This window comes from Vombatus ursinus, unplaced genomic scaffold, assembly GCF_900497805.2.
Source record: "Vombatus ursinus unplaced genomic scaffold, bare-nosed wombat genome assembly UNPS02014792.1, whole genome shotgun sequence".
NCBI classification, from domain to species: domain Eukaryota; kingdom Metazoa; phylum Chordata; class Mammalia; order Diprotodontia; family Vombatidae; genus Vombatus; species Vombatus ursinus.
This window is the reverse complement of record NW_020954570.1, coordinates 9,592,636-9,619,069: the sequence shown is the minus strand read 5'-3', so window position 1 is coordinate 9,619,069 and position 26,434 is coordinate 9,592,636. Positions and strand designations below refer to the sequence as shown.

At 34.4% G+C, this 26,434-nt stretch overlaps 1 protein-coding gene across 1 annotated transcript in view; it reads left to right on the top strand.

Annotated features, from left to right (window-relative positions):
• The window catches only part of TMEM232 (transmembrane protein 232), a 205,809-nt gene that overhangs the window by 45,216 nt on the left and 134,159 nt on the right, over positions 1–26,434 (top strand). Inside the window, exons 6-7 of the mRNA XM_027869187.1 lie at positions 6,911–7,010; positions 11,741–11,889. Of these exons, the coding sequence (XP_027724988.1) occupies positions 6,911–7,010; positions 11,741–11,889 (249 nt within the window). The remainder of the gene's footprint in view (positions 1–6,910; positions 7,011–11,740; positions 11,890–26,434) is intronic.

Sequence of the window (26,434 nt, the reverse complement as noted above, 5' to 3'; positions counted from 1 at the left end):
TACTAATATGTTTTATTATGTTTCTAATTTTCATAATATTGAACCAATCTTGCATTTTTGGTATTAAATCCAACTTGGTAATAGTGTAAAATCTTTGTGATATGCTGCTGTAATCTTTTTTTGCTAATAATTTAATTTTAAATTTTACATTTCATTAGTTCTTTAGTGATATTGGTCTATAGTTTTCTTTTTCTTACTTTGTCTCTCATTGGTTTAGGTATTAATATTATATTTGTCTCATAAAAGAAATTTGGCAGGACCTACTTTTCTGCTATTTTTCGATTGGTTTGTGTCATTAGAATTTTTTTTTTATTTTAAATAGAATTTGCTTATAAATATATTTAGCCCTTTTTATTGCCCTTAGGAGTTACTTTTAGCTTGTTCAATTTCTTTTTCAATGAATGGGATAAGTTTTCTGTTTCTTGTTCTGTTAATCTGGTTGTCTGGTGTTTTTGTAAATATGTATCAGTTCCATTTGTTGTCAGTTTTTTTAGCATATGATTTGGTAAAATAGTTTCTAATTTTTTTTTCTTCATTTGTTTTGAATACACTTTTTTCATTTTTTTTCACAAGGTCTTTGGTCTTAATCTTTTTACAAAGCCAATGGTTTTTTTTTAATAGTTTCTAGTTTTATTAAATAAATTCAATTTTTTCTTTCAATTTTATTGCTATTAATATTTATTTTATACAATTATATGATATATATAAATTATACAATTATACTACATTTGCCAAATTTATTACTTACTTGATTTTCAAAATTCCTATTTTGGATTTTAATTGGACTTTTAAAAGTAGTTTTAATTAGTTTTTAATTAGTTTAATTAGTAATTAGTTTTTAATTAGTTTTTTTTCATTTGCATGTTCAATTCATTGATCTGTTTTTGCAATCCTTTGTTGGTGAAGGTGTTTAGAGACTTAAATTACTTTTATAAATTGCATATTTATTGCATGTAAATTGTTTTGGAGGTATAAAATGTTTTGCCTGTATCTGAGAAAGTTTTGATATGTTGTTTCACTGCTGTCATTAGTTTTAATGAAATCATCTGTTAACTTGTAATTTCTTGTTGGTACTTTTATTTCATTAATAGATCATTAAGGATCTATTTAATATCCCTGCCCTTTTACATTGGTTTACGTTATTTCTGTGCTCTACTACAGGAATTTTCTCTTTCTTTCTCCTCTGTACCCCTCTTCCTAATCTCTCCCTTTATCTCCTCACTCCTCACTCATTCTTCTGTAAGCTCTCTTTTTCCTGTGATACTATGGTTGTGATTTTCCCTTTACTGTTAGCTTATCATTTAATTAGAGAATATCACATTTTTCTCTCTTCTTTCTCCACTGCCCCCATTTATGCACTCTTCCATTCTGTAATTTAGCACCATAAAAAAAGGCACAATGTTGTGTTCATGATGTTTTGGACCTGTCGCTATACTATCACTTCCATTTGATTTTTGCTTTTAGCCTTGTCTCCTTGTGTGTATTTAGATAGAGATCTATCACTGGTATCTCCATTGGTATGTTGGTGTTGCTGTGCATGGTTGCTGTGTTTCTTTGCCCTTCTTTGTATTTCTATTGTCTGGAGTGTTTGAGAAGCAAGTACAAGCTCTCATTTTCTTTCTAGAAATGTTCTGAATGCCTTTTTTCATTATTATTATTAGTTTTTTATTAATGTTTAGGCTCAGATTTGTAGACAGGTCACTTTGGTCTCAACTTGAGCTCTTCTGGTCCTTCTTTTCTGGAGTGTGCAAAATAGTCTTGTGTTTGTTTGTTTTTAAATAATTTCCTTTCCTTTTTATTTGAAGGTCTTTCTCCCAGTCACTTGCTGAATTTGTTGTTTGTTAGTGGGAACCATTTGTTTCAAATTTTGTAGCATAAGTTGTTTTTTCTTTTGAGGTAACCTGTGGATTATTTTAATTAGCACTTTATTTTTTGTGTCAGAAGTTCTGGGTAGTTTTTGTGTATTATTTCATCTGGTATTCAGATCTTTTGACTTGTCATGTTCTTCTGGGAGACTGATAATCCTTCATTTGTCTCTGTGACTTCTGTCTTTAAGATCAATATATTTTTACTTATATGGAGATCATATTTATTTTTATGTTATTGATTTGTTTCTCCTCTTCTTCTTCCTTGATTGATCTTCATTTTAGTGCATTTCCATTTCCAATCAGTTATCAGTTTTGTTTCTTTTGTGAAACTTGCCATTCTGACTTCAAGTTTTTCTATTCAGCAAATTATTTCTTCTGTGAAGGCCAAAAATTCTACTTTCACAATTCTTATTTCTTTTTTAAACCATTCAGGAACATTCTCCTCAGGTTCCATTGTCTCCTGGGTATCCACATTGTCTTTTTATGTCTCATCAGGTATTTATTCATATTCTTTTGTCTTGCAATACTTATTCACAGATGCCTGAATTTTTTGCCTGATCTGGAGGCCATATTCCCTTTTTTTTCCTTAGTATCTTCCTTGTTAATTTATCTGCTTATGCTCACAGTCTTTATTTAAATTTTCTTCCTCTTGAGATCTTTGATGATTTTGTTTCTCCCATCTCCCCATTGTCCCCTATAGCTTATTTTTTGACTCCTTCCTTTTTAATGGTGGTTTCCCTGAGGGCTAAGTCTCAGAATCCCTCAGCTTACCCCGATGTGGAGCTATTCATGGCTCACTAGCTTTTGTGGGGCAGGGGGCCGAACTGACTCCACTTTGATGAGACACTTTTTTCCTCCAGCTTAGTGTAGTGCCACACAGTTTCCTGCCCTCTTTCCTTCTGTTCCTCCATTCTCTTGCAAAGTTCTGTTGTATAACAGAGCTGTGTCATGCTGATGTGACTCAGAAATAGTTTTAATGCCATTTAAATAGAAAGTAGCGTAATCTATAGGAACAGGGCATTAGGATATTGCTTTTACTGCACTCCACCTGCTGGACATATTCTCCTGGATGACCCAACAACTCAAAATCGAAATGTTAACACATCATCCCTTCTCCCAAAGTTTGTACCTTCTCTTAACTTTCCTGTGTCTGTTATTAGTAATGTCATTCATTTAATCACCTCTGTCTCATAACTCAAAATTATTATTTTATTCATCCCTCCTTTATAACCAACATTCAGTCAATTGTCAAGTTTTATTAATTCAGCCTTTACAAAGTCTCTCACATGTGCCTTATTCTTTTTATTTCCACTGTCACCATTTTAATTCAGGTCTTCATTACTTCTTGCAACAGCCTCCTTAAAACCCCTTAGCACTTGGCTTATACCTCCTTTTTAGCAATTATCACTGTCTGCCTTGCATTTGTGCATTTGTCTTGGTTCCCCTGCTATTTTTAAAGTTCCTTTAGACTATTGACTGTGTCTTTTTCATTTTTTATATCTTACAGTGAATGCCTGGGAAAGTGCCTTGTACATATTGAGTGTTCAGTAAATGTGTTGAATAAATGATTGAATGAATGAATATATCATTATTCTTTCTGATAAGCTACAAGATATTTAAGGTCAGGGACTATGTCTTTCTCATCTTACTGCAGCATATATACTCATTAAATATTAAATATTTGCTAAGTTATTGTTAATAGTAGCATTTTATTGAGTATCTCCGATGTATGTAGGAGATTTGTTCATCTTCTCATGTACGTTATCTGAAAGTTTGTAGAACCAAGTTGTTTAACAGCTTAAGGAATACATAAAAAAAAAAGATTTTTTTTAGACTTTCAGCAAATATATCAAATTACTATTTCCACTGAATTACTGAAGCAAAGATTCACCGACTACCAACTTTGGAAGGGACATCATGAGGCATCTAATGCAACCTGTACCTAAACTGAAATCTCCTTTTCTAAAATAAGTCTCTGCTCAAAGACTTCCAGTGAAGGGGAATCCACTGCTTTCCAAAAAGCCCATTCCATTTTTGAACAGCTCTAATTGTTAGGGTGATTTTTCTTTAATCAAGTCTAAATTTTGCTTTAGCATGCCTAAAAATATTACCTAGAATGTGTTTCTCTGCAACTTCAACGCATGACTTCTAATTAATCACTTTGGGGCCAAGCATAGTCAGACTGGTCCCTCTTCCACTTAATAGGCCTTCAAATACTTGAGACAGATATGTATGTCCCATCTCACACTTTACTTCTCTTTGTCAAATAATTTCTTCAACTAATCTTCATGTGACATGGTCTCCAGGCTTTTCACCACCCTGAACACTCTCCAATGAGCACTGTCCAATTTGTCAATGTTCTTAAAATTTGGATCACAGAATTTAATAGAATACTAAATATATGATTTGGAAAAGACAGAGTCCAATAAGACTATCATTTCTCATCTTTTGGATATTATATGTTTCAGTTTAGCTTTGTATTCCATTAGCTTTTTTGGTTACCATTTTACACTGTTGATTCATTTTGGAGTTTTAGTCTACTGAAATCCTCAGATCATTTTTACTTGAACTATTGGCAACTTATGTCTCCCTGATTCTATATTTGACAACTGATATTTTGAATGCAAATATAATATTTTACCCTCATTCCTATCAAGGTTAATATCTTAAATGAAAGTCTTATTTTTATACCTCATCTTCATGTAGGTTCTCAAAAGCTATGTTGAGAAGTACTCAAGCTTTGTCAAAATCTAGCCCTGGGCAAGTAACTTAACCCTGTTCACCTCAGTTTCCTCATGTGTAAAATAAGCTAGGGAAGGCAATGGCAAACCATTCTAGTATATTTGCCAAGAAAACTCCAAATAGTGTCGAGAAAAATTGGACCCAACTGAAATTACTCAACAACAACAACAAAAAGTAAATGGACTATCTGTCGGTTATCCTTCACTTTTGACATCCCATCTTTTTTGCTCATAAATTATTTCAAGGTATCCTTTAATCTACCACTCTTTCATAGTGCCCTGCTTGTAATGTATTAATCATCCACCATGAATCTTTCCATTCTCCTCAGGATTATGTTCATTTTTGTATTTCATGTAGATATAGATTTATGAAGATATAGATATATGTATATACCTAATGTGTGTGTGTATACATACATAAATATGTATGGCATTCCATATGCTCACATACAGACAGACATATACATATACACACACATACCTGTATGGAAAACTATACACATAAATGTACACAAATCCATGGATAGGCTCTGTAGGTCTGGGAAAACAGGTATTCTTCATCCACTTAGTTTTTCCTGTATTGGTAGATAGGGCAAGCTCTTGTCACTGTTTTGTTATTTCTTTAGTTTGTTTTTTTTGTTGTTGTTGTTGTTGTTTTTTTTTGGAGGCAATCAAGGTTAAGTGACTTGCACAGGGTTTCACAGCTAGTAAGTGTGTGAGGTCATGTTTGAACTTTGATCCTCCTGACTACAGGGCTGATTCTCTATCCACTGTGCCACATAGCTGCCTTATGACAGGTTTTGAATTACCAGGGCTTAATGCAATCAACCCAGTGTCATTTGTAAATAGAAGCATCTGAAAAACTTTGTTATCTATGGGAAATCCCTCTTCAACTTGAATTTTGCCTTGGATCTTTTCCATGACAGAATCTAATACCTTTGGCATATATCTCAGTTTTGTGTCTCACCTGACATTAATGATCACAAAGTTTTCAAAGAAAGTTATCTCTGTTATCATATCTTTCAAAGAACTTTGTGTAATTTTGACGTAGTATAGGATAAATCTTGTTGGAGGAGAGCCTTTATGCATAGCATCCTGCTCTGTCAAATCAAATGCTTTAGAAAAATAGACAACAGATAATAAGCACAATGCAGCTTTCAGATGTGGTCTACTATGGAATGGTTACTTTAAAAAAACCCTCAACAAGGATGCCCTTTACGGTCATGTATATTAATCTTAAATTTTTTAGATAGCTGGTAAAATAGGTTAGTAATTGTTGACATTCTCTTGGGTTACATTCTTTTTATAATTGAAAATAAATTGGACTAAACTAAAATAAAAAAAACCCCAACTACTTCATGGAAAATTTCCAGCTGAAGAATTTTGCAATCATTTCAATAAACTGCAATATTGTATGTTGTGTATATGTCAGTTTACATGACTTATGTTTCTGTTGCCTCTTGGAAGTGATGCAGCAATAATTTATACTATCTATCCTACTACATTGATGCAAAGTTAAATGTACTATGTACAAAGGAACAGCGATATTGTAGGATGATCAGTGTGAATGACCTAGCTATTCTCAGCAATACAATGATCCAAGATAATTCTGAAGGACTTTTGACAAAAAATGCTATCCATCCCCAGAGAAAGAACTGATGGTGTCTGAATATAGATTGAAGCATACTTTATTTTTCTTGAGTTTTTTTAATCTATGTTTTCTTTTACAACATGACTATTATGGATATATTTTGCATGACTACACATGTGTAACCTATATAGAATTGCTTGCATTCCTAATGGGGGTAGGCGGTGGGGAGGGAGGAAGGGAGAGAATTTGGAACTCAAAGTTTTAAAAATGAATGTTAAAAATTGTTTTTACATGTAACTGGGGGAAAATAAAATGCTAAATATCCTACTGCATTTATGAGTCCTGATATTTATAAAAATGTGTGCAAATGAAGGAGGTATGTATTTTATACATTATTTTCCATAATTCAACTTTTATATATGTATAAAACTGCAAATATATACATATAACATATACACACACACACATTTCAATGTGATCTTACCATTTAATTGAACCTACATCTCCAACTTCATGTACTGTTCAAGTCTAGTGTGAACTGAAAAATACTTTCGATTGAGTAACAGTTCTCTCACATGGTTCACACATTCTCCTTTTTTCAATTCTCCGAATAATATGTTCACATTTTAATTTAATATAGTGTAACAATGGATTCACTTTTTGTTTTTCTGTGTGTGTGTGTGTGTGTGTTTTGTTTATTTTTTTTACAGATTGGATTTTTGACATTTTTACGGCTCTCTGTTTATCACCTGTATGGTAATCTGGAAGGTTTTGAAGAACAGTTAATCAGACTTCAACCATATTTATATGGTAGAATCTCTTTTTATTTACTAAATTTAAAATGGTTTATATTACATAGTGAAAATCCAAAATTATCATGATAATCCTGAATTATATTTGCTTACATAGGAAAATGATTTATCAGAACAAGCATAAGGTATTTTATTGAACTGTTCTTAAATTAAATGTAGATACAAATGGAACTTTTTTTTTAAAGAAAATGGAAATGAATGAAAATGAATGTTGTATAATAACAATTACTCCCAGAATTTTACCATAGATGAGGAACCAAAAAAAGTTAATCTTCACTTTGCAGGGGCGAGGGACTATGGAGGACATTGCATATATATCACACTTTGTTGATATATAGGTTAGTTTTACTGAACTGTTTTTTTCTCTCTTTTGTTTTTAATTTTTTATAAGAATTGTTTGGTAGGAGACAGGAAAGTAATATATTCAGCAACAAATATGATATAAAAACAAAAGATGTCATTAATTTTTTAAAAATGATAAACATTATATTTTCCAACAAATATCTGAAATATGTGTATCCCTTCAGAGAGTCCTACTAAATATTAGTAAAGAATAAGAATAGTAGGCATCCTAAATGTATATAGTATATATTATTATAGTAATAATGTTTTGTCACATAATGATGTAGGCATATTTTATATGTAATTTCATATAGTGATCATCTAGAAAAATTTCATTAGGTGGATACTAGAATGAAAGAGTATTACAAACAATGAGTGTGTTACAGAATTTGAAAATTGTTATTATTGTAAAGAGACATGATATAGAGGCATGGATAAAGAGATGTTCTCAGAGCAAGGAAGACCTCATACAAATTTTGGCATTGTGATTCTGAGCAAATCACTTAACTTCTCAGTGCTCAAAGAAACTCTCTGATGTTCTAAGATGTAGAGAAGGTGACAGAGTGAGTTTCCTCCTCTGAGAATACCTTATATCAGTGAAATCACAGTTCTAGCCCCTATCTCTCATACTGTAATGTTCTTATGGTTCTCTTTGGGTTATACAGCTTCTCAAATAGACTCAATGCTGAATATTGTGATACCATATATATATATATATATATATATATTTTTTTTTAAATTTGGCTATGGCTATACACTGAATACAATCCATCAGTGGCAGATACTCTAGGTCCGAGAGTCTAGAAAGATGGAAAAAAAGTACTGAAATATTGTTGTTGTCATTGAATGTGTCACCACATTTAAATATACAAATGAAAAAAGCAGTTATTGATTTTAGAAAAACAATTGTTTATTGCCAATTCTTTCTTATAAGTCCTTATTTATCAACATTAGTCACTTTGCTGTTATGTTTATTTGAAATCATGCAAAAATAGAGAAAGACTTTTCTAGCTAAATTTGAAGTAATGATTTCCATGCAATCTCTTCTATGTCCTATTTTTATTTATGTCATCACAGAGGTCAGGTCTATATCAGTAGAGAAAAGTCATTAATAAAAATATCTTTCCATTTCTAACCTGTCATCCTGTACCATTTTTACAGAACACGTTCCCCTTTATATCTTTAAGTTACTTATCGATTCAACTTAATAAACATTTATCAAGTACCTGCTATGTGCCGGTCCCTGTTCTAAGTTGTTTTGTATCTGGGGATACAAAAAGAGGTAAAACACAGTCCTTGCTTTAGACAATCTTACAATCTAATGGAGGAAACAACATGCAAATAAATATATACACGACAAGCTAAATGCAGGAAAAAATAGGAAATAATTTAAAGAAGGAAAGCACTGGGATTAAGAGGGGTCAGAGAAGGCTTCCTGAATAAGGTGGGGTTTTAATTGGGACCTAAAGGAAGCCAAAGAGGTCAGTAGTCAGATCAGAGGAGGGAGAGTGTTCCAGGCTTGGGAGATAGCTAGAGAAAATTCCCGCTGCTGAGAGATGCAATGTCTTGTTCTTGGAAAAGTCAGGAGGTCAGTGTTACAAACTACTGTGTACAAACAAGGTATATACAAGATAAGTATGAAATAATCAGCAGAGGGAAGACACTAGAATTAATCTGGACTGGGAAAGGTTTCCTGTAGAAGATAGGATTTTAAGTAGGACTTAAAGGAAGACAGGAAAGTCAGTAGGGAGAAATGAGGAAGGAGAGCATTACAGATATTGGTGCCATCCAGTGAAAATGCCCAATGTCTTATTCGAGGAACAAAAAGGATGACAGTATCACTGGATCACAGAGTGCGTGAGATGTGATTGGGAGTATAAGATATAAGAAGACTAGAAAGTGGGAAGGGAATGTAGATTATGAAGGGCTTTGAATGCCAGAGAATTTTATATTGATCCTGAAGATGATAGGGAAATGTAGAGCGTAAATTGGGTTCAGAAAGTCAACTTCACAAGTAAAAATGTGGAAGGCATGGATAGACTACAATTTATCTTAAAAATCTGGAGGGTTAGGGGCACCTAGGTGGCACAGTAGATAGAGCTCTGGCCTTGGAGTCAGAGGACCTGAGTTCAAATCTGGCCTCAGACATTTGACACTTACTATCTGTGTGACCATGGGCAAGTCACTTAACCCCCATTGCCTCACCAAAAAGAAAAAAAAAATCTGGAGGGTTGAGTAGACTGCACGGTCAGTATGAGACAATACTGACATGGCAGCCCAAAAAAAGCTGTGATTTTAAGCTGAATTGAGAGAAGCATAGAGTGTTTGGGACTAGAAAAGTGGTTGTTTTAATATGTCTTGCTCTGGTCAGAGAGCATCTGGTATTATATATGGTCATTTCTGGGTTGCTGCATTTTCTACAACATTTCTAAACGGAATAAGTATCTGGAAGGGGGATGATAAAAATAGAGGAGGGTCTCAAGATCATGCCATATGGCGCTAAGGTCAGTGAAAAGAAATAAAGGTTTTTATCCTGAACACTTTGGAAAAAATTTCAAGTATTCCAAGGATTTTCATATTAGAAGAGTAATTAAAATTATTTTCTTTGCTACAGAGGGCAGAATAAGGAACAGCAAGTGAAAGTTCAAGAGAGGCAGATTTCAGCTTGAAATAAGGAAAAACTTCCTGAAAAATTGAAAATCATCCAAAAGTAGAATTAGCTTGCATTTGGAGGTATCCCCTCACCAAGGGCCTTTAAGCAAAAGCTAAATGATTTCTTGTTGGAGATATGGATTGAATTATTGTTCAGGAAAGGTTGGACAAATGACTTCTGAAATCTCTTCCACGGCTGAAATTCTCTTATTCTGTTATTCCACCTTGATGGCATCTCTTTCTCCAATCCTTTTCTAATTATCCCTTCAAAGTAGCAACAATCATCTTCAAGTGGCGTTTTGATCATGTTATATGCCTTTCAGGATCTTACAGTTTTGGAGCCTTTTACATAAAATTAAAACTCATGGTATTAGACTTTAAAAACCATATGTTGCTTACCTCTCTTAATCTTCTAGCTAATCTCTCAACATTTGATATAATGTACAATTGAATCAGACAACGTGCTTATCTTCTCCCTCACCTTCATGTCTTAAAATCCCTAATTTACTTTAAAGCATTTCCCTGAAGAGAGGTAGGACCAATAGGAATGCTTTCCTTGAGGTTTGTAGGCACAACAGGCCCATTGATCAGCAAGCATTTATTAAAGTGTCTACTGTGTGCCAAGCACTGTGCTAGGCATTGGGCCTAGGCAAAGACCAAAAAGAAACATTTGCTGCTCCCATAGAGATTATATTTTATAGTAGGAGATAATATGTACATATATAAGTGCATTGCATGCCTTGCACTTATTCTTTTAAGCGACACTTAGATTAGTAGGGGTCCCCCAAACAATGGTTGTTTATCTCCCCTCGGGATTCTAGGGATAACCCAGAGCTATTGGACTATCTTTCTAATGCTATGGCTTGTGGACTTTTCCCCTATAATTATCAATTTATTTCAGTTAGCTAGACTTAATTATCCTTTATAAGGTCTGTGACATGTCTTCCTACGAGTATATAAAAGCCCAGGAGAAAGTAGGTTCAAGCTTAGAGAATACACTTAGAAGATTTGGGTTGTTGGAAGTCCTTTGCTTCCCTTGATAGGGGTACAGGGGGTGTCTCATGAAGTTATCCTTAGGCATGCTCATGACAAATAAGTTCCTTTATTAACATGGATCTGAACCTTCTTGAAAATTTGTAATCTTAGAAAATTATCTGTGGGCACTGAAAGATAAATGACTTGACCAGGGTCACATGAATCCAGGTCTTCCTGATTCCAAGACCAACTCTATAATATTCCACATTGTATCTTCCTGAAAGTTAACAGTATTCTAATTGACTTTTTGGAGGCAGCCAAGCTTAAAAGTGTGTAATGAATCTGATAGAAGGAAGATAGTGAGTGTGCTATGAGTCTGCATTTGAATGACACCAATTAATACCAGTATTTTGGAAAGGGTTGGGCTAAAAATACTGGATTGGGATTGTTAATCATATAATAATTCTTGTGTATTGATTATGCATCTATTACATATCTATCGTGGCTTTATGTCTAATTGGTAGACTCCATGCATAATTGAGGAATAACTATATTTAACTAGTCATTTACTCGTAATGAACTATCTGTATTGTTTTTGACTTGTTTACATTGCAATATTATATTGCCCCACAAAGATTCATAAATCAAAATGTCAGATTTTAAGTGCTGAAATTAAATATAGTATAATAAGTAAAAGGCAGATTGAATTAAATGTAAAATAGTAATGATGTTTTGGAAACTTCTTTTTTCATACAATAGCACTTTGTTTTTGTGAAGTCACCTACTATAAGTATCCCAACATCTTTTCAAGTATGGCTTTCATACAGAAGACTGGTGAAGTCATTTGCAGTCCAAAAAGGTTATCTGTAGACCCTAATACAAAGCAGAATCTGGATTTTCCTGGCATGGTGGGTAATCATCTAAATACATCAGACAGCATTATTGTGATTTAAAAAGCGTGCTTGGTATTTAGTAAGGCTTAATAAAAATATATTTAGTTGGACAAATTTCCATGGCTCTATGTAAACATAATAACTATTAATATATAGTGATCCAAAATATTTAATTATAATTATAATTATAATGAATGTATTTTCTAGAATTTCTTTAGTTTAAAAATTAATATAACTATTAATTTGTTAGCATAATGACAAATGAATGAACAAAATTTATTAAGAGCTTATGAAGCTTCAAACATTGTTCTAAGAACTGATATTACGGATTAAAAAAATAGACTTGAAAAGTTGCTCACTTGTTGTGGAGTTGTGTCTGACTCTTTGTGATCCCCTTTGGAATTTTCTTGGCAAAGATGCAGGAGTGGTTTGCCATTTTCTCCTACAGCTCATTTTACAGATAAGGAACTGAGGCAAGCAGAGTTAAATTAGCTGCCCAGGGTCACACATCTAGTAAGTATCTGAGGTCAGATTTGAACTCAGGAAGATGAATCTTCTTGGCTCCAGACCTAGAACTCTATCCATTACACCATCTATTATCTACAACTGGTGCCTCCACTTTTATGTGGAGATCATGGGTTGAAACACTGAGGAGGACCATAAACACTGAATGATAATAAATCAGACAGTTTAATACTGACAGACATGCAAGCATGCAGCTCCCCAGCCTTTGCGCACCATGGTTAAGGGACAAGTGTGGGCTGTGGCTTGTACAGTGGATGCATAACCTGGTTGATAGCCCATAATTCTGGGTCTCTGTCCTTATGTCTGTTACTGTTGGTGCACAGATTCACAGGGAACTCTCAGGAGAGAGATCTTAGGGACAATTAATGGACAGGTAGCCTAACTACAACCCTTGTTATTGCAAAGACATTGTGATCAGGAGGGCTTTGCATACACATCATACTTTCCCTAAATGAAGCTGGTTAAACTGGTTATTGAAAATATAGGACCACCTTCTTTCTTGTTTAATCTTTTAAGTATTTTAACTCTTTTTTTTTTAATTTAACATTTTCTACTCAGATTTTCATCAAGAATACATGTAAATCCTCTATTTCATTAAAGTCTATTTTCTCCTTTGTAGATTTATACTGTTTTGCTATGTAAAATTTTTCTTGGTGTTTATATGTTTTGCCTTCTGGAATATCATATGCTAAGCTCTCTATTCCTTTATCATGGTGGCTGCTAAATTTTATGTAATGCTAAATATGATTCATCAGTACTTCAGCTCTTTCTTCCTAGCAACTTGCAGTATACTTTCTTTGACCCAGAACAGGAGTGGAGAACCTCAAGTGCAGCACTTTGACTGAATCCAAACTTAACAGAACAAATCCCCCTAATAAAAGGATTTGTTCTGTAAAACTTGAACTCAGTCAAAAGACCACACCCAAGTACCTAGAAGGCCACCGGATCCCCACTCATGAACCTAGATATTCTGGATTTTGGTAATGACACTTTTGGGAGTTTTCATTTTGGGTTTCTTTTAAGAGGTTTCTGTTTTTGTTCTTTGGTTCTGAGGCATCTGGGCAATTTTTTTTTCATGATCTCTTGAAATATGATTCCTAAACTTTTTTAGATTTTAGTATTTAGCTTGTCCAGTGGTTCTTAAATAACTTCTCATTAACTGGTTTTCCAGATCACTTATTTTAGATTGAAAATACTTCCTATTTTCTTATATTATTTCAGACTTTGAATATGCCTTGTCTTCTCATGAAATTATCTTATTTGATTCATTTTAATTTTCAAGTCATCTGTTGCTTGGGTAAAGTTTTGTATCTTTTTGTGCTAAGCTATTATTTTCTTTCTAAGTCTTTCCTCCACATCTCTCATTTCTTTTTTAATTCTTTCCTCTAGCTCTTCCATTTCATTTATAAAGTCACATTAAACTTAAAAAAACAAACAAAAACAAATTCTGGCTTCATTTCTTTCAAGTTTTCTAGTTTGAAATTTTGAATAGTGTATGTGTTTGTGTATGCATTCCTTTTCTGTTTATCCATTCTTCTAGTCTTATTTCTGGACTTCAGACTATGTGTTAGGGCCATGCTTTGTGGCCTTTTTGTGGGAATGTTTAGGTGGTGCTTAGTCCTGTGTTTTGTTCTCTTGAGTCCTGCTGCTGCTTTCTCTAGATTTTAAGTGTTTCTTCAAGGATCTCAGGGACAGATCAGGCTGAAGACCTGCAATATTTCAGTGAGCCCACTGTGATCTCTTCTAGGGCGAAGTCTGGTTGAGGCCTTCCTGTCTGAACTTTAAAGGCTCTTGTCCTGGATTTGGATCTAAACAATACAGCTGTAGGCTTGACCTTGGTTAGAGATCTAATAGACTGATACTGAACCCAACTTCTGTCAGCTCTGGAAAGCTCTGCATGTTTAGCAAAACAGAACTTAAGATTCCTCTTCTGTCTGAGTTCAGTGCCTTGGTTATCAGTTGCAAGCTTCAGACTGGGCTGGGGGCTACATCTCAAACCTCCATGTCACACAGTTGCTGCTAGCTTTAGTTCCTATTTCTTATCTAGTATATAGCATCAGGCTGAGACCACCCTTGCCCTGGCTCACCACTCCAAGGCACAAGTCCCAGCAACTGTTCCTTCTCTACCACACTTAGTTCCAGGTCCTGTCTTGAGTCTTGATCTATGACCTAACTATGGGTAATGAGTGATTGAGCTGCAGATTGGAATCTCTTCTGCTCTCTGTACAACGAAAGATATTTCTCTGTTGGATCTGGAACTTCTTTCTTTCCTAGTGTACTGCTACAGATTTTCATTTAGTTCTAGTACTAAAAGTCTTCAGGTGTCTCTCCTGACTAGCTCCTCTCTTCAATGTCTATAGATGTCTATCTCTCTGTGCCTACCTGGATTAGAAGAATGACTCACTGTGATTTTTTTCCCCTTTTCTTTCTTGATTAAGATTCAGGCTGGTGCATTCACTTTTCTTTTTGTTACATTTAATTTTCATTTTTTCCTTAATTACATGTAACCAAAATTTTTAACATTCATTTTTTTAAAATTTTGAGTTCCGAATTCTGTTTCTTCCTTCCCAAGCCCCTCTTCGAGAAGGTAAGCAATTTGATATAGATAACACATAGGCAGTCATGCAAAACATTTCCATGTTAACTGTGTTCCAAAAGAAAATGCAGACCAAAAAAGCAAAAATAATAAAGAAACAAAAAAAAGCATACCTAAATCTACATTCACAGTTCATCATTTCTCTCTCTGGAAGTGGATATTTTTCATCATAAGTCCTTCAGGAATTATTGTATTACATGAATTATTGTATTGAGAATACCTAAGTCATTCACAGTTGATCATCATACAATATTGCTATTACTGTGTACAATGTTGTCCTGATCCTGTTCATGTCACTTCATATCAGTTCACATAAATCTTCCCAGGTTTTTTTCTGAAACCACCCTGTTTGATATTCCTTATAGCACAATAATATTATGTTACAGTCATATACCAGAACTTGTTCAGCCATTCCCCAATTTCCAATTCTTTGTCACAACAAAAATTGCTGTTATAAATATTTTTATATATACAGGTCCTTTTTCTTTTTCTTTGAGCCCTTTAGTGTATAGTCCTAGTAGTGGTATTGCTGGGTCAAAGGGTATGCACAGTTTTATAGCCCTTTGGGCATAGTTCCAAATTGTTTTCCAGAATAGTTGGATCAGTTCACAACTCCACCAACAGTGCATTAATGTCCTTGTTTTTCCACATCCCTTCCAACATTTGTCATATTCCTTTTCTGTCATATTAACCAATCTGATAGATATGAAGTAGTACTTCAGAGTTGTTTTAATTTACAATTGTCTATCATGGTTTAGGGTATGTTGTGAATTTTGGTCCATACCTAGTTTCTGTCAAATTGCTTTCCAGTTTTTCCAGCAATTTTTGTCAAATAGTAATTTCTTGTTCAAAAATCTTAGATCATTGGGTTTATGAAACACTAGATTAGTATGGTCATGTCCTACGGTGTATTGTATATCTAATCTATTCCATTGATCTACCACTCTATCTCTTAGCCAGTACCAAATTGTTGTGATGATGACCACTCTGTAATACGATTTCAGATCTGATACTTCCAAGTCACCTTCCTTCACAATTTTTTTCATTGATAACCTTGATATAATTGACTTTTTGTTCTTCCAGATGAATTTTATTATTTTTTTCTAGTTCTATAAAATAATTTTTGGAGGAGTAATTTGATTGGTATGGCACTGAATAAGTAATTTAATTTAGGCAGAATTGTCATTTTTATTATAATGGCTCAGCCTACACATGACAATTAAGATTTCTCAAGTTGTTTAGATCTGACTATATTTGTGTGAAAAGTGATTTGTAACTGTGTTCATATAGTTCCTGGGTTTTTGTTGGAAAGTAGACGGCCAAGAATTTTATATTGTCTATAGTTACTTTTTTTCATTATATTTGTATTTATTTTAAACTTAAATACAAAACAAGAAAAGAAAAAAATATTGCCATGTACACAGCAGAACATAAGAGAGGATTCAATATAAAGCAATAAATTTCCAGTTCAAGAAAACCTATATAACAAATACTACACATTATTTTCAAAGTTGTCCATATTTTCTTTGCTTCCTTGTATGTTTTCTTTTGTCCTCTGCTGTTCATTTTTTACTTCATTTTCCCCTCCCCCCTCAAGAATTCTACAGTTAAGCACGGATACACACACATACACACACATATATATGTATGTGCGCACATTTTTATACATACATATAGATATCCATAAACATACACATATATATACTTATATACTCAAATGCATATATGTACATCTGTATTATGCTTATTTCCACTTTTAATATGTTTCTCTGTAGGTAGATAGCATCTTCCTTTATAAGTCCAACTCTCTACATATTTTTTCTAAATCTACCAGCTCATCATTTCCTATGCCACAACAACATTCTGACCAATCACATTCTATCTGGGAGATTGTCTATGAGAGATCTTTTCCCGATTTGTCTGCATTCCTTCTATTCTTGGCTACATAGTTTTTATTTATACAGGAAAATTTTAATTTAAAATAAGATTTAAAAAAATTAATTTTACATTTCAACACTGCTCTCATCTTATAATATGAGGTCAAGGCTACCTCCCAACCCAGCTGCCCCCAGGGCTTACCACTTGCCATTTCAGCAGAACTAACCTGATGGTGTTTATACCTCATCCAGGGCTGAACCTCCATGCTGGGATCTTTCTTAGGATCTTGGGTTGTCCCAGGGGGACCCCTGTTCTGCCCCAACTTTTGTTTATTTTTGCTACTCTACATTGACCCTGAGGTGCTATTTTGCCTTGTTTGTGTAGGAAATCTGGAGAGCTTGGAATTTTCTGACCTATTCTACCATCTTTCCAGAATCTTCTCTCCTGTCGTTATTTTAAATGGAATTTCTCTTTCTATCTCTTCTGCTGGACTTTGTTAGTAACATATAGAAATGCTGATGATTTATATGGGTTTATTTTATATCCTGCAACTTTCTGAAGTTGTTAATTATTTTAACTAGTTTTTTGGTTGATTCTCTACAACTCTCTAAGTATACCACCATATCATCTACAAAGAGTAGTAGTTTTGTTTCCTCATAATATTGCCTATTTTAATTCCTTCAGTTTATTTTTCTTCTTATTGCTATTGCTACCATTTCTATGCAATATTGAATAATAGTGGTGATAATGGCATCCTTGCTTCATCTCTAATCTTACTGGAAAGGATTCTAGCTTATACCCATTACAGATAATGCTTGTTTTTGGTAGATACTACTTACCATTTTAAGGAAAAGTTCAATTTATTCCTTTACATCCTGGTGTTTTTTTTATAGTAATGAGTGTTGTATTTTATCAAAAGCTTTTACTGTATCTATTGAGATAATTATATGACTCCAGGACAGTTTGGCAATAGCCATGGTTAGATGGCACTATATGGATTCTCCATCTTTTAAATGAGGGTTATAGGAAGTGAAGAATATTTATTCTTAGTCTCCCTGTGGTATCCATATACTTTGATTCAGCCGTACTGGGGTTACAAATCTATTTGAGACTGTTTTTAACAATGGGTGAGTTCTTTCCTGATCCCCACAATTGTTAATGTTTTCTCCTTTAAAAATTACATTTGTTTTGTATGTAATTATTTTTTCACATGCTTATATGTGCATATGTTGTCTCATTGATAGAATGTGAGCTTCTCTAGGGCAGGAACAATTTCAGTTTTATCTTTATATCCCTAATGCTTACTACAGAGTAGGAAGGAAGGAAACAAATACTTATTAAACTTCTACCATGTGCCAGGCACTGTGCTAAATGCTTTTCAAGTATTATCTCATTTAGCCCTCACAACAACCGTGGGAAGTAGGTACTATTATTATTCTCATTTAACAATTGAAGAAACTGAGGCAAATAGCGATTAAGTGACTTACCCACGATCACACAGTCAGTATCTACAGCTAAATCTGAACTCAGATCTTCCTAACTCTAGGCCCAGTGTTTTATGCCACCTAGCTAGGCACTTCTAATAAGTGCTGATTGATTGACTGATACACCTATTCTCAAGTTCAACCAAGTGCTCACTTAGTTAAAATAGTATGTGTTGTAATGACACTTTCATGCAATGAAATATATTTTTATAATTTAAAAAAGGTAAATTACTTATGCTACTTCAATTTCCTCATCTGTAAGATTAGAGGGTTGTATTATGTGATAGCTAAGAGCACTCCAACTCCAAAATTCTATGACCTTATGTCATTTGGACTGAATTTGATCTGCCTTATTTAGTCTTATAATTACACTCCCATTTTATGGTGTGAATATCACTGATATTAATGGAAAATTGCTACCTTAAGTTACCATGGCAAATTAATATATAAGGGCTAATTTGATAACCTCAACTTCTTCCAAATTCAGAGCTGGCTCCCCAGTGCAGGCTAATCCATTTTAACTTTTCTAGTTTATCCAAGCATATAATTATCACTCTTCACCATCTTCCCCCCACTCCACCATTTTCCCCCATTCCTTTTTTGGTTATTGTTGATTATTAGCGTAATATACTATTGGAGTTATGAATCTCCCCATTTTGGAGGAAATACCTGAAAGTGTCAAGGATCTGTTGATTTTGTGTGTGTGTGTATGTGCATGTGTATGTGTATGTTTAGTTTATGTAACTCTTGTGTTTCTATGGAGACGAGAGAGATTCAAGGAGACATTATCCTGGAATTCATCCTAGTGACATTTTGAAGCTACGACTTCTTTGAGTGTTTTAGAGGATTCCTAGTAAAGGGAAACTAGAAAAATTGTGTTTTAGTAGGATAGTTGGACTTTGGTATGTTAGTTTGAGTGTTTGAGTCTGAATCCCAACAAGTTCATCAGCATTAGTATCAGCAGAGTCCCCAGAAGAAAGAGCCAGGGCGCATACCAGAGAACTCTTCTCAGTTCTCAACCCTGTCCTTTCCATGTAGCCCCAATGTGTCCTCCATTTGGGGGTCTCATGGACAGAACAGGTTTGAGAACTGATCTCGTGTGCTCCCTGGCTCTTTCCTGTGGGGATTCTGATTTCTGCTACTAATGCTGATGAAGTTGGGCTATAGAGAGACTCTTCTCAACTGCTGGGAGTGATGGCTGAGATATGTCTTTCATCCCCACCTGCCTCTGCAACAGAGACAGGAACAGCTCCCACCTTATTCCTGCAGAGTTTTCCCTCTCCCTCTTTCCATAAGGGGGGAGAAGTTAAAAGCAAAAGACAGTATTTTCTTCTCCTTTAGTTAGCATCCTGTTTATATTCAGTGGACTGTTCTCCCTCTCCTTTTTCTTTCTCTCATCTTTTGTTTTATTCCTCTTTATAGAAGGCCACTAATCTTTATGGTGCTAATAGCATGAACAGCAGTTTGGGAAAGGTATGGATTTGTAGAAAGGTAGAGAGAAGATTCTGTAGCAGCTTGAGGGACAGGTTAGGTGATGGAGGTAGTGATTCCCACTAAAGGTCACAAACCTGTTGTAGGCCTGTTGAGATGATAGCCAGCTCAAGTTTTTATAAATAGGAGAGAGTTTTAAATAGAGAAAGAGATTAATAACCTAAAGTGAATTAAAATCCCTAGACATCAGAGAGATAAGTAAGCCTTTGGGACAACAATGAAGAAAAGATTTGGAGGAAAGGGGAATTCGTTACTGGGTACATATACCTTAATATGATTCCTCTTTGGATTCTTTACCAGTACCATTTTGCTTGACCCAAACCAATTTTCACCTGAGAGAGCTTTCCTTGAGGACTATCATCTTCACTGTGTGGGTCACCTTAACATGAGGGAACCTTTACATATACTTTAGCCCCTGTGGGCTTAACTGAAGGAGGAAGAGAGAAAAGGGAATAAACATTTAGATAGCACCTATTATGTGCTGTGCCATTGTTTTAAATAAATATTAACTCATTTGATCCTCACAACAACCCTGTCAGGTAAGTGCATTTTTCAGTTAAGGAAACTGAGGTAAACAAAGGTTAAATTGCTTGCCTAGTGTCACACAGCCAGTGTCTGAAGCTGGATTCAGACTCAGGTCCTCTTGATTCTAGGCCCAGTGCTCTATCGCCTGTGCCACCAACTGCCAGCTGGGAGATATCTCAACTTTGTAGAATCTGGGCAGTGCTCCTGCATCTCCCTCTTTCATTTGCTACAAACTGGGCAGTGTCTTTTGTATTACACTAAGTTTCTTTATGTTTTGATAGATTTTGTATTCAAAGTAAAATGATATCATTTAATATATATTTACTGACTCATGGTTATGACTTTGGTAGATTACATGATCAATTCAGTGATTATAGTTGCTTACTATTTATAGGGAATTGTGCTAAGCACTAGGTGAGATACAAAATTTAGATATGAAAGTGTTCCTGCACTAATGGAATTTATAATCTAGTAGGTAAGACACGTACGCAGCAATCATATGAAAACATGAAGGATCTGTGATTTCATCATCATAAGAAACTTCTATGGGAGAATTCTATGTACCTATTGTTTGTAGCCAATCTGTGATTTACTTAGTAGAAAAATTCTAGGGAGCTGCTTAAAGCACATAAAAGTTAAAGGATTTTCTCAGAAGTCATATAGTGGTCAGAGTCAATGTTTTAACAGAGCTTTTCCTTACTTTCAGCCTTATATGTTATGCATCTCTATATAATAGAATGCTCTGGTGCATACACAGAGTTCTTGGGATGGCATCTCTTCATATGGAGAAGCTAGAGACTTCTAGGAGAAGTGTGATGATGTATATTATAAAGGAGCATGTTTAGACTTTCTCTAACTGCTTCCAATCTACTAACCACTATTGGAAGGGAGAGCCTTTGACTATCTGAGGAAGCATTCCACAAAGCCTGTCATTATCAGTTTCAGCCTCTTTTGCCTCATACCTCTCTGGGGCAGTGTGGTGATGCCTGGGGCATGAAAGCAGAAAAGCATAGGGTATGTTTGGAGAACAAAGAGAAGTGCAATTTCTCCACACTCTAGAGCGAAATTTGTGGAACTGGAGTATAGAGCTTATGAAGAGAGGCAAGGAAAGAGAAAATTGGAAAGAGAAAGGCACCAGATTGTTTTCTCTTGAATGCTCACTAAAGTAATTCGAGCTTCATTTGGTTGACAACATGGGACTTCTGAAATGTTTTGAGTAGAAGAATGACATGATCAATTTAGATATGTTTAATAGCACTCTCAAAAAAAAAGTTCAGAGCACTTTTGGTCTCTTCAAATAACAATATTATCTTTATGATCCTCTCACATGACATATAAATTCAGAACATAAAATAGAATGAAATAGAAAATTAAATTACAGAAGACATTGAATCAAGAAGTAACCATTCCCTGTATCCTTAGCAAATGGATGTCATCTTCCATACTTCTTGGGGACTGGTATACTAATTAGTTCCCCAGGAAATCTCTCTGCCTCTCCAATATAGGAAGAAAGGGCCATATTCAGATTGTTTACAACAGTAGTATTGAACATAAGAGTTCAAAAGTTACTCTGCTTAAAATTCTAAGTTGTTCCCTGTTGGTCTAGGAAGCATGACTTTTTTCCCAACTGGTTGGGAAAATACTAGCCATTTTTGTATTCATATTTCTCTCCTCTACTCCTATCTTTATCACCACTGCAGCATTTCTTGGGACACTTTTATAGCACTAAAAACATCGCTTGATTTTACTCTCCTCATCCAGTCAGAGCATGAATTGGGCAATGTTGCTCTGTGGTAGACTTATGTACAGTCTTCTGGGAAGTGTAGTATAGATAATTTCCCTCAAAGATCAAGTCTCTTGGCACCAGACATAATGAAAGCCATCCACAGACAAGAAAGAAAATTCTATATAAAGAATCTTAGTATGGTATCAGGACTAAGGATGGACCCAAACAGAGAGAGAGTGATGGTGAAATAATTAGTAAGCTACTGAAGTGGCATTAAGGTTTGCATATAAGGATAGTGGTAATGGAAATGGGGAGGAGGGGGAATATGATGAGAAAGATATTTTGGAAGTAGAATTAAGAAATGGTCCCTGTGAAATATTGAGTCTGCTGCCTGAAAATCAGTTTAGCTAAATACTGAAAGCTCTGTGATGGTAAGTCACTGATATTTATGGCAATCCATAAAACAAAAAAAAATTCAAAATAGTTCTTAGCCATGTGTAGCTTCTTTTACGATGTCAGGGGCAGAGTGACAGATATTAATTTAACTATTATACCTAATGTATTGATATGCTTAACTGTGGTCCACCAAGAACCAGCAAGTTAACCAGCGTATTAACAAATAAAATAATAAACTACTAGAGAAACTTAAATATATTGCTAGTGCCTTTCTTACTATTTATAAGTGCATATAGTTGATATAGTCACAGAATTTCCTGAATATAATAAAAAATATAGAAGAGAATGCTACATATGTAACCAGAAGAATTTTTTTGAAATTTTCACAAAAATGGGAGCATGTCTACTATCTTTGGAGAGATAAATAAAAGAACTGGCAGAATTGGTTCTATCATGTGTCCAAAAGTAACAAGATACATAATTTTATGGGACACCTGGTCATCTTTCTTTGCAGGGCTTATGATAATGAGCATAAGCCAAAATAATACTGGAAGATTCGTGAAGATGTTTATCTAATATCTAGCTTTTGCACAGAATGGAAAAATAGAAAAATTCTTTGACGTACTTGACAGCATACTCCAAACACTGAAATCAATCAGTGATTTTCAGTTACTTTAATGTGAAGATGGGCAAAAAGAAAGATTTGGAAAATCTTTGGAAAATATCATTCTAGATTGAGAAATGAAAAATATCAAAGGTTCATTGACTATACAGGAGCCTCATGCCTGTATTTCATGAATACTTCCTTTAGGAAGAGAATCAGAGTGTTGGTCTTTGAAGTCATCAAATGTCATTCTAAGTTTAAATTGACTATGTACTAACAGATAGGAAATAATGGATTATTGATGTGTGAATAATTTCCTAATCAGCTGTCTATGCAGAATTAATATCTGCACCAAATTAAAAGGAGAAAGATATGAAGAAGGTAATTAAAACATCTTCAATCTGATCAAACAGGCTGTCAACAACACAGTGGGAAATGGATAAAGCAAAAAAAATCATCATCAAAAGTTTAGTCCATATAAGGCAATTTCCACTATATATGAAGATCAACAAAACAAAAACAAATCATCCCACAACCAAACATTTGGATATCTTTGCCAAGCAAGAGAACAGCTAATGTCAATGCTATATGTAAACTTATTCGTAAAATATAACAGAGTAGCAATCAAATCATAAAACATCAAAGTGATGGAGAGGGAAATGAATTTGCAAAAATATTGGTTTGACATTGAATCATCTTTCTAATCTTTTTCCTTACACTGCCCATGTACTCTTCTATCCAGGGGCAGTGTCCTTATTGTTCCTTGAATAAGACACTCCATTTCCCAATTCTGGGAATTTTTACTGGCTGGAATGTTCTCCCTCCTAGTCTCTACCTCCTGGCTTCCCTTGCTTCCTCAAATCACAACTAAAATACCTCCAGCTACAGGAAGACTTTTCCAGTTCTCCTTAATTTTAATATCTTCCCTCTGTTGATTATTTCCTATTTATTTGCATTTGCACATTAAGTGTTTGCATATTGTATCCCCCGTTAGATTGTGAAACTGGACCACTAACCCCTACATACCTGCATACAATACCTGCAGCTACTGACTTAGTTTTAAAGTATAATATGCCTATGTTTTATTGCTTTTGTGACCCTATTTGGGGTTTTCTTGGCAAAGATACTGGAATGATTTGCCTTTTCGTTCACCAGCTCATTTTACAGATGAAGAAACTGAGACAAACAGGATTGACTTGCCCAGGGTTATTTAAGTGCCCAAGGCCAGATTTGAACCCAGGAAGATGAGGCCTAGCACTCTATACACTGTGCCACTTAGCTTCTCAACATATTTAGTATAATATTTATAGGGGATTTATGAAAAGACACAGATACAAGAATCCCACAGTGAGAAAGCAGAAATGGATTGTGATGTGCTTTTAGGAAGAGACCTATTCAAGTATCAGAGTAAATACCCTCATTCTCAGCTATATTCTAGAGTGTTAAGGTGCCTTGATAATGAGAATAATTGAAAAACTGTCCTGTCTGAATTTCTTTCTGGTAACAAGATCTGAATCATTCTTGGCTAATGCAGTAGTAAAAAATACTGAGAAAAACTGCTTCTTGTTTTTGAAGAACACTTTAATAACCCTTTAGTCCACTTAAAAATAGCCAGGGCTATGCTAGAACCAGTTCAAACTGGCTGATGAGAGTTTATTGTTAAATTTTCAGTTAAATTTTATTGTTAGATTTCTGGAATCCACAAATACTACAAATCAGCATGTGATTTATTGTTCCCCATACCCCAATTACATATTGCAAATTGAAGTATACAGAATTTTTAAAGGATTATTGGGAACTAGATTACAAGTCTTTACAATCAACAAGTGATGTCCTGTCATACTTTTTTCTACTTCATTAGTCAGAAGCGATATAGACCTAATAGCAGGAAGACATCCAAAGAAATCAGTTTTTTCTTATTCTTATATCACTTATCAGGCTACCTTAATAATATGGAATATAGTAGAGAATGAGGATACTTACTCTGATACTTCAATGGGTCTGTGACTTTACCATTGTAACAGATCAAAATCCATTTCTATCTTCTAATCTATAGAATTTTTTGGGTCCTTTCATAAATCTTTCATAAATGATATACTTGAAAATGTTGGAGGCTTCATTGATTCCAGGTCTTTTAAAAATCGATTCACCTCCTTTTCTGCTAAGTATTACATAGCTTCAACCTCTTTTCCCAACTTCTGATTTCTCAGTACTATTCTATAGCATTGAGTGGAAATATAGCAGTTCTATTTTCTAATGATAAGTATAGATAACTATAGAGACATTTCTGTTTACCTTCTTTTTATTTGGGGATATTAATGCTTATGCAGTAATTTGACTTGTTTGGGTCTCATGCCAAGTATGAAGCTATTGATTCCGCTTACACTGCTTTTCACTGTTTTCTGAGATGATATTGTTTCTAATCTTCTATCATATTCCTCTTAAATGTTACACAGGACAACATATATTCTAAACTAATGTTGCCCTTGCCTTCCAATATCTCTCTAGTTGGCAAAGATATCAAAGTGTCTATTGGTTTAGATGGTTTTTCTGGGATTTTGTTGTTGTTCTCTGTTATGGCAATTATTTTTATGCATGAAACTTCTTTAAAAAATGGCAAAAACCAATCAACATTAATTAAGCACTTACTATTTGTTGCTGTCAAATAGCATTGGGCACTGGGGACACACACCCAAAATAAAATGGACCTTGTCCTCAAGGAGCTTACATTCTTTTGGGGTAAGGTCTGAGCCTCCATTTATTACTCATTTTCAATATCTTTCCAAAATATTGGAAATTCTAGTGGATAAACTTTATAGGTTATCCACCGAACTGCATCTCATGAATGCTAGATTTGAATTAAAGGACCTGGGTTCAAATTTTAGTTGTGCTGCTTATTGTCTGGGTGACACAGAGCAAGTTTTTTGTTTCCTTTGTTTCCTTTTTTTCAGTTTCCTTTTCTGTAAAAAAGAGGGAGTTGGACTAGAGGACTTCTGAAGTCTTTTTCTGCTTTGAATCCGTGCCCTTTCAATCCTATCCTAGTCTGAACAATAGACATTTGTTATTTACTTGGTTTTTCCTATGTGGATAGATAGCTTAAACTCTTTTGAACAATTATATATCTTCTTTATGAAGCTCTGCAGTACTTTGGGTCTTGTTTCAGTTAGTACAATGTCATTTGCAAATGGTAGCATCTGGAGGACCTTGTTATGTATAAGTCTGTCATTAATTTTGACTGTGTACTATACATCCTCTGTGATAGCGTCAAACACTTTTAGTGATCTCATACCTCTATTTTATGCCTTACTTTATATTAATAATTAAGGTCATTGAAC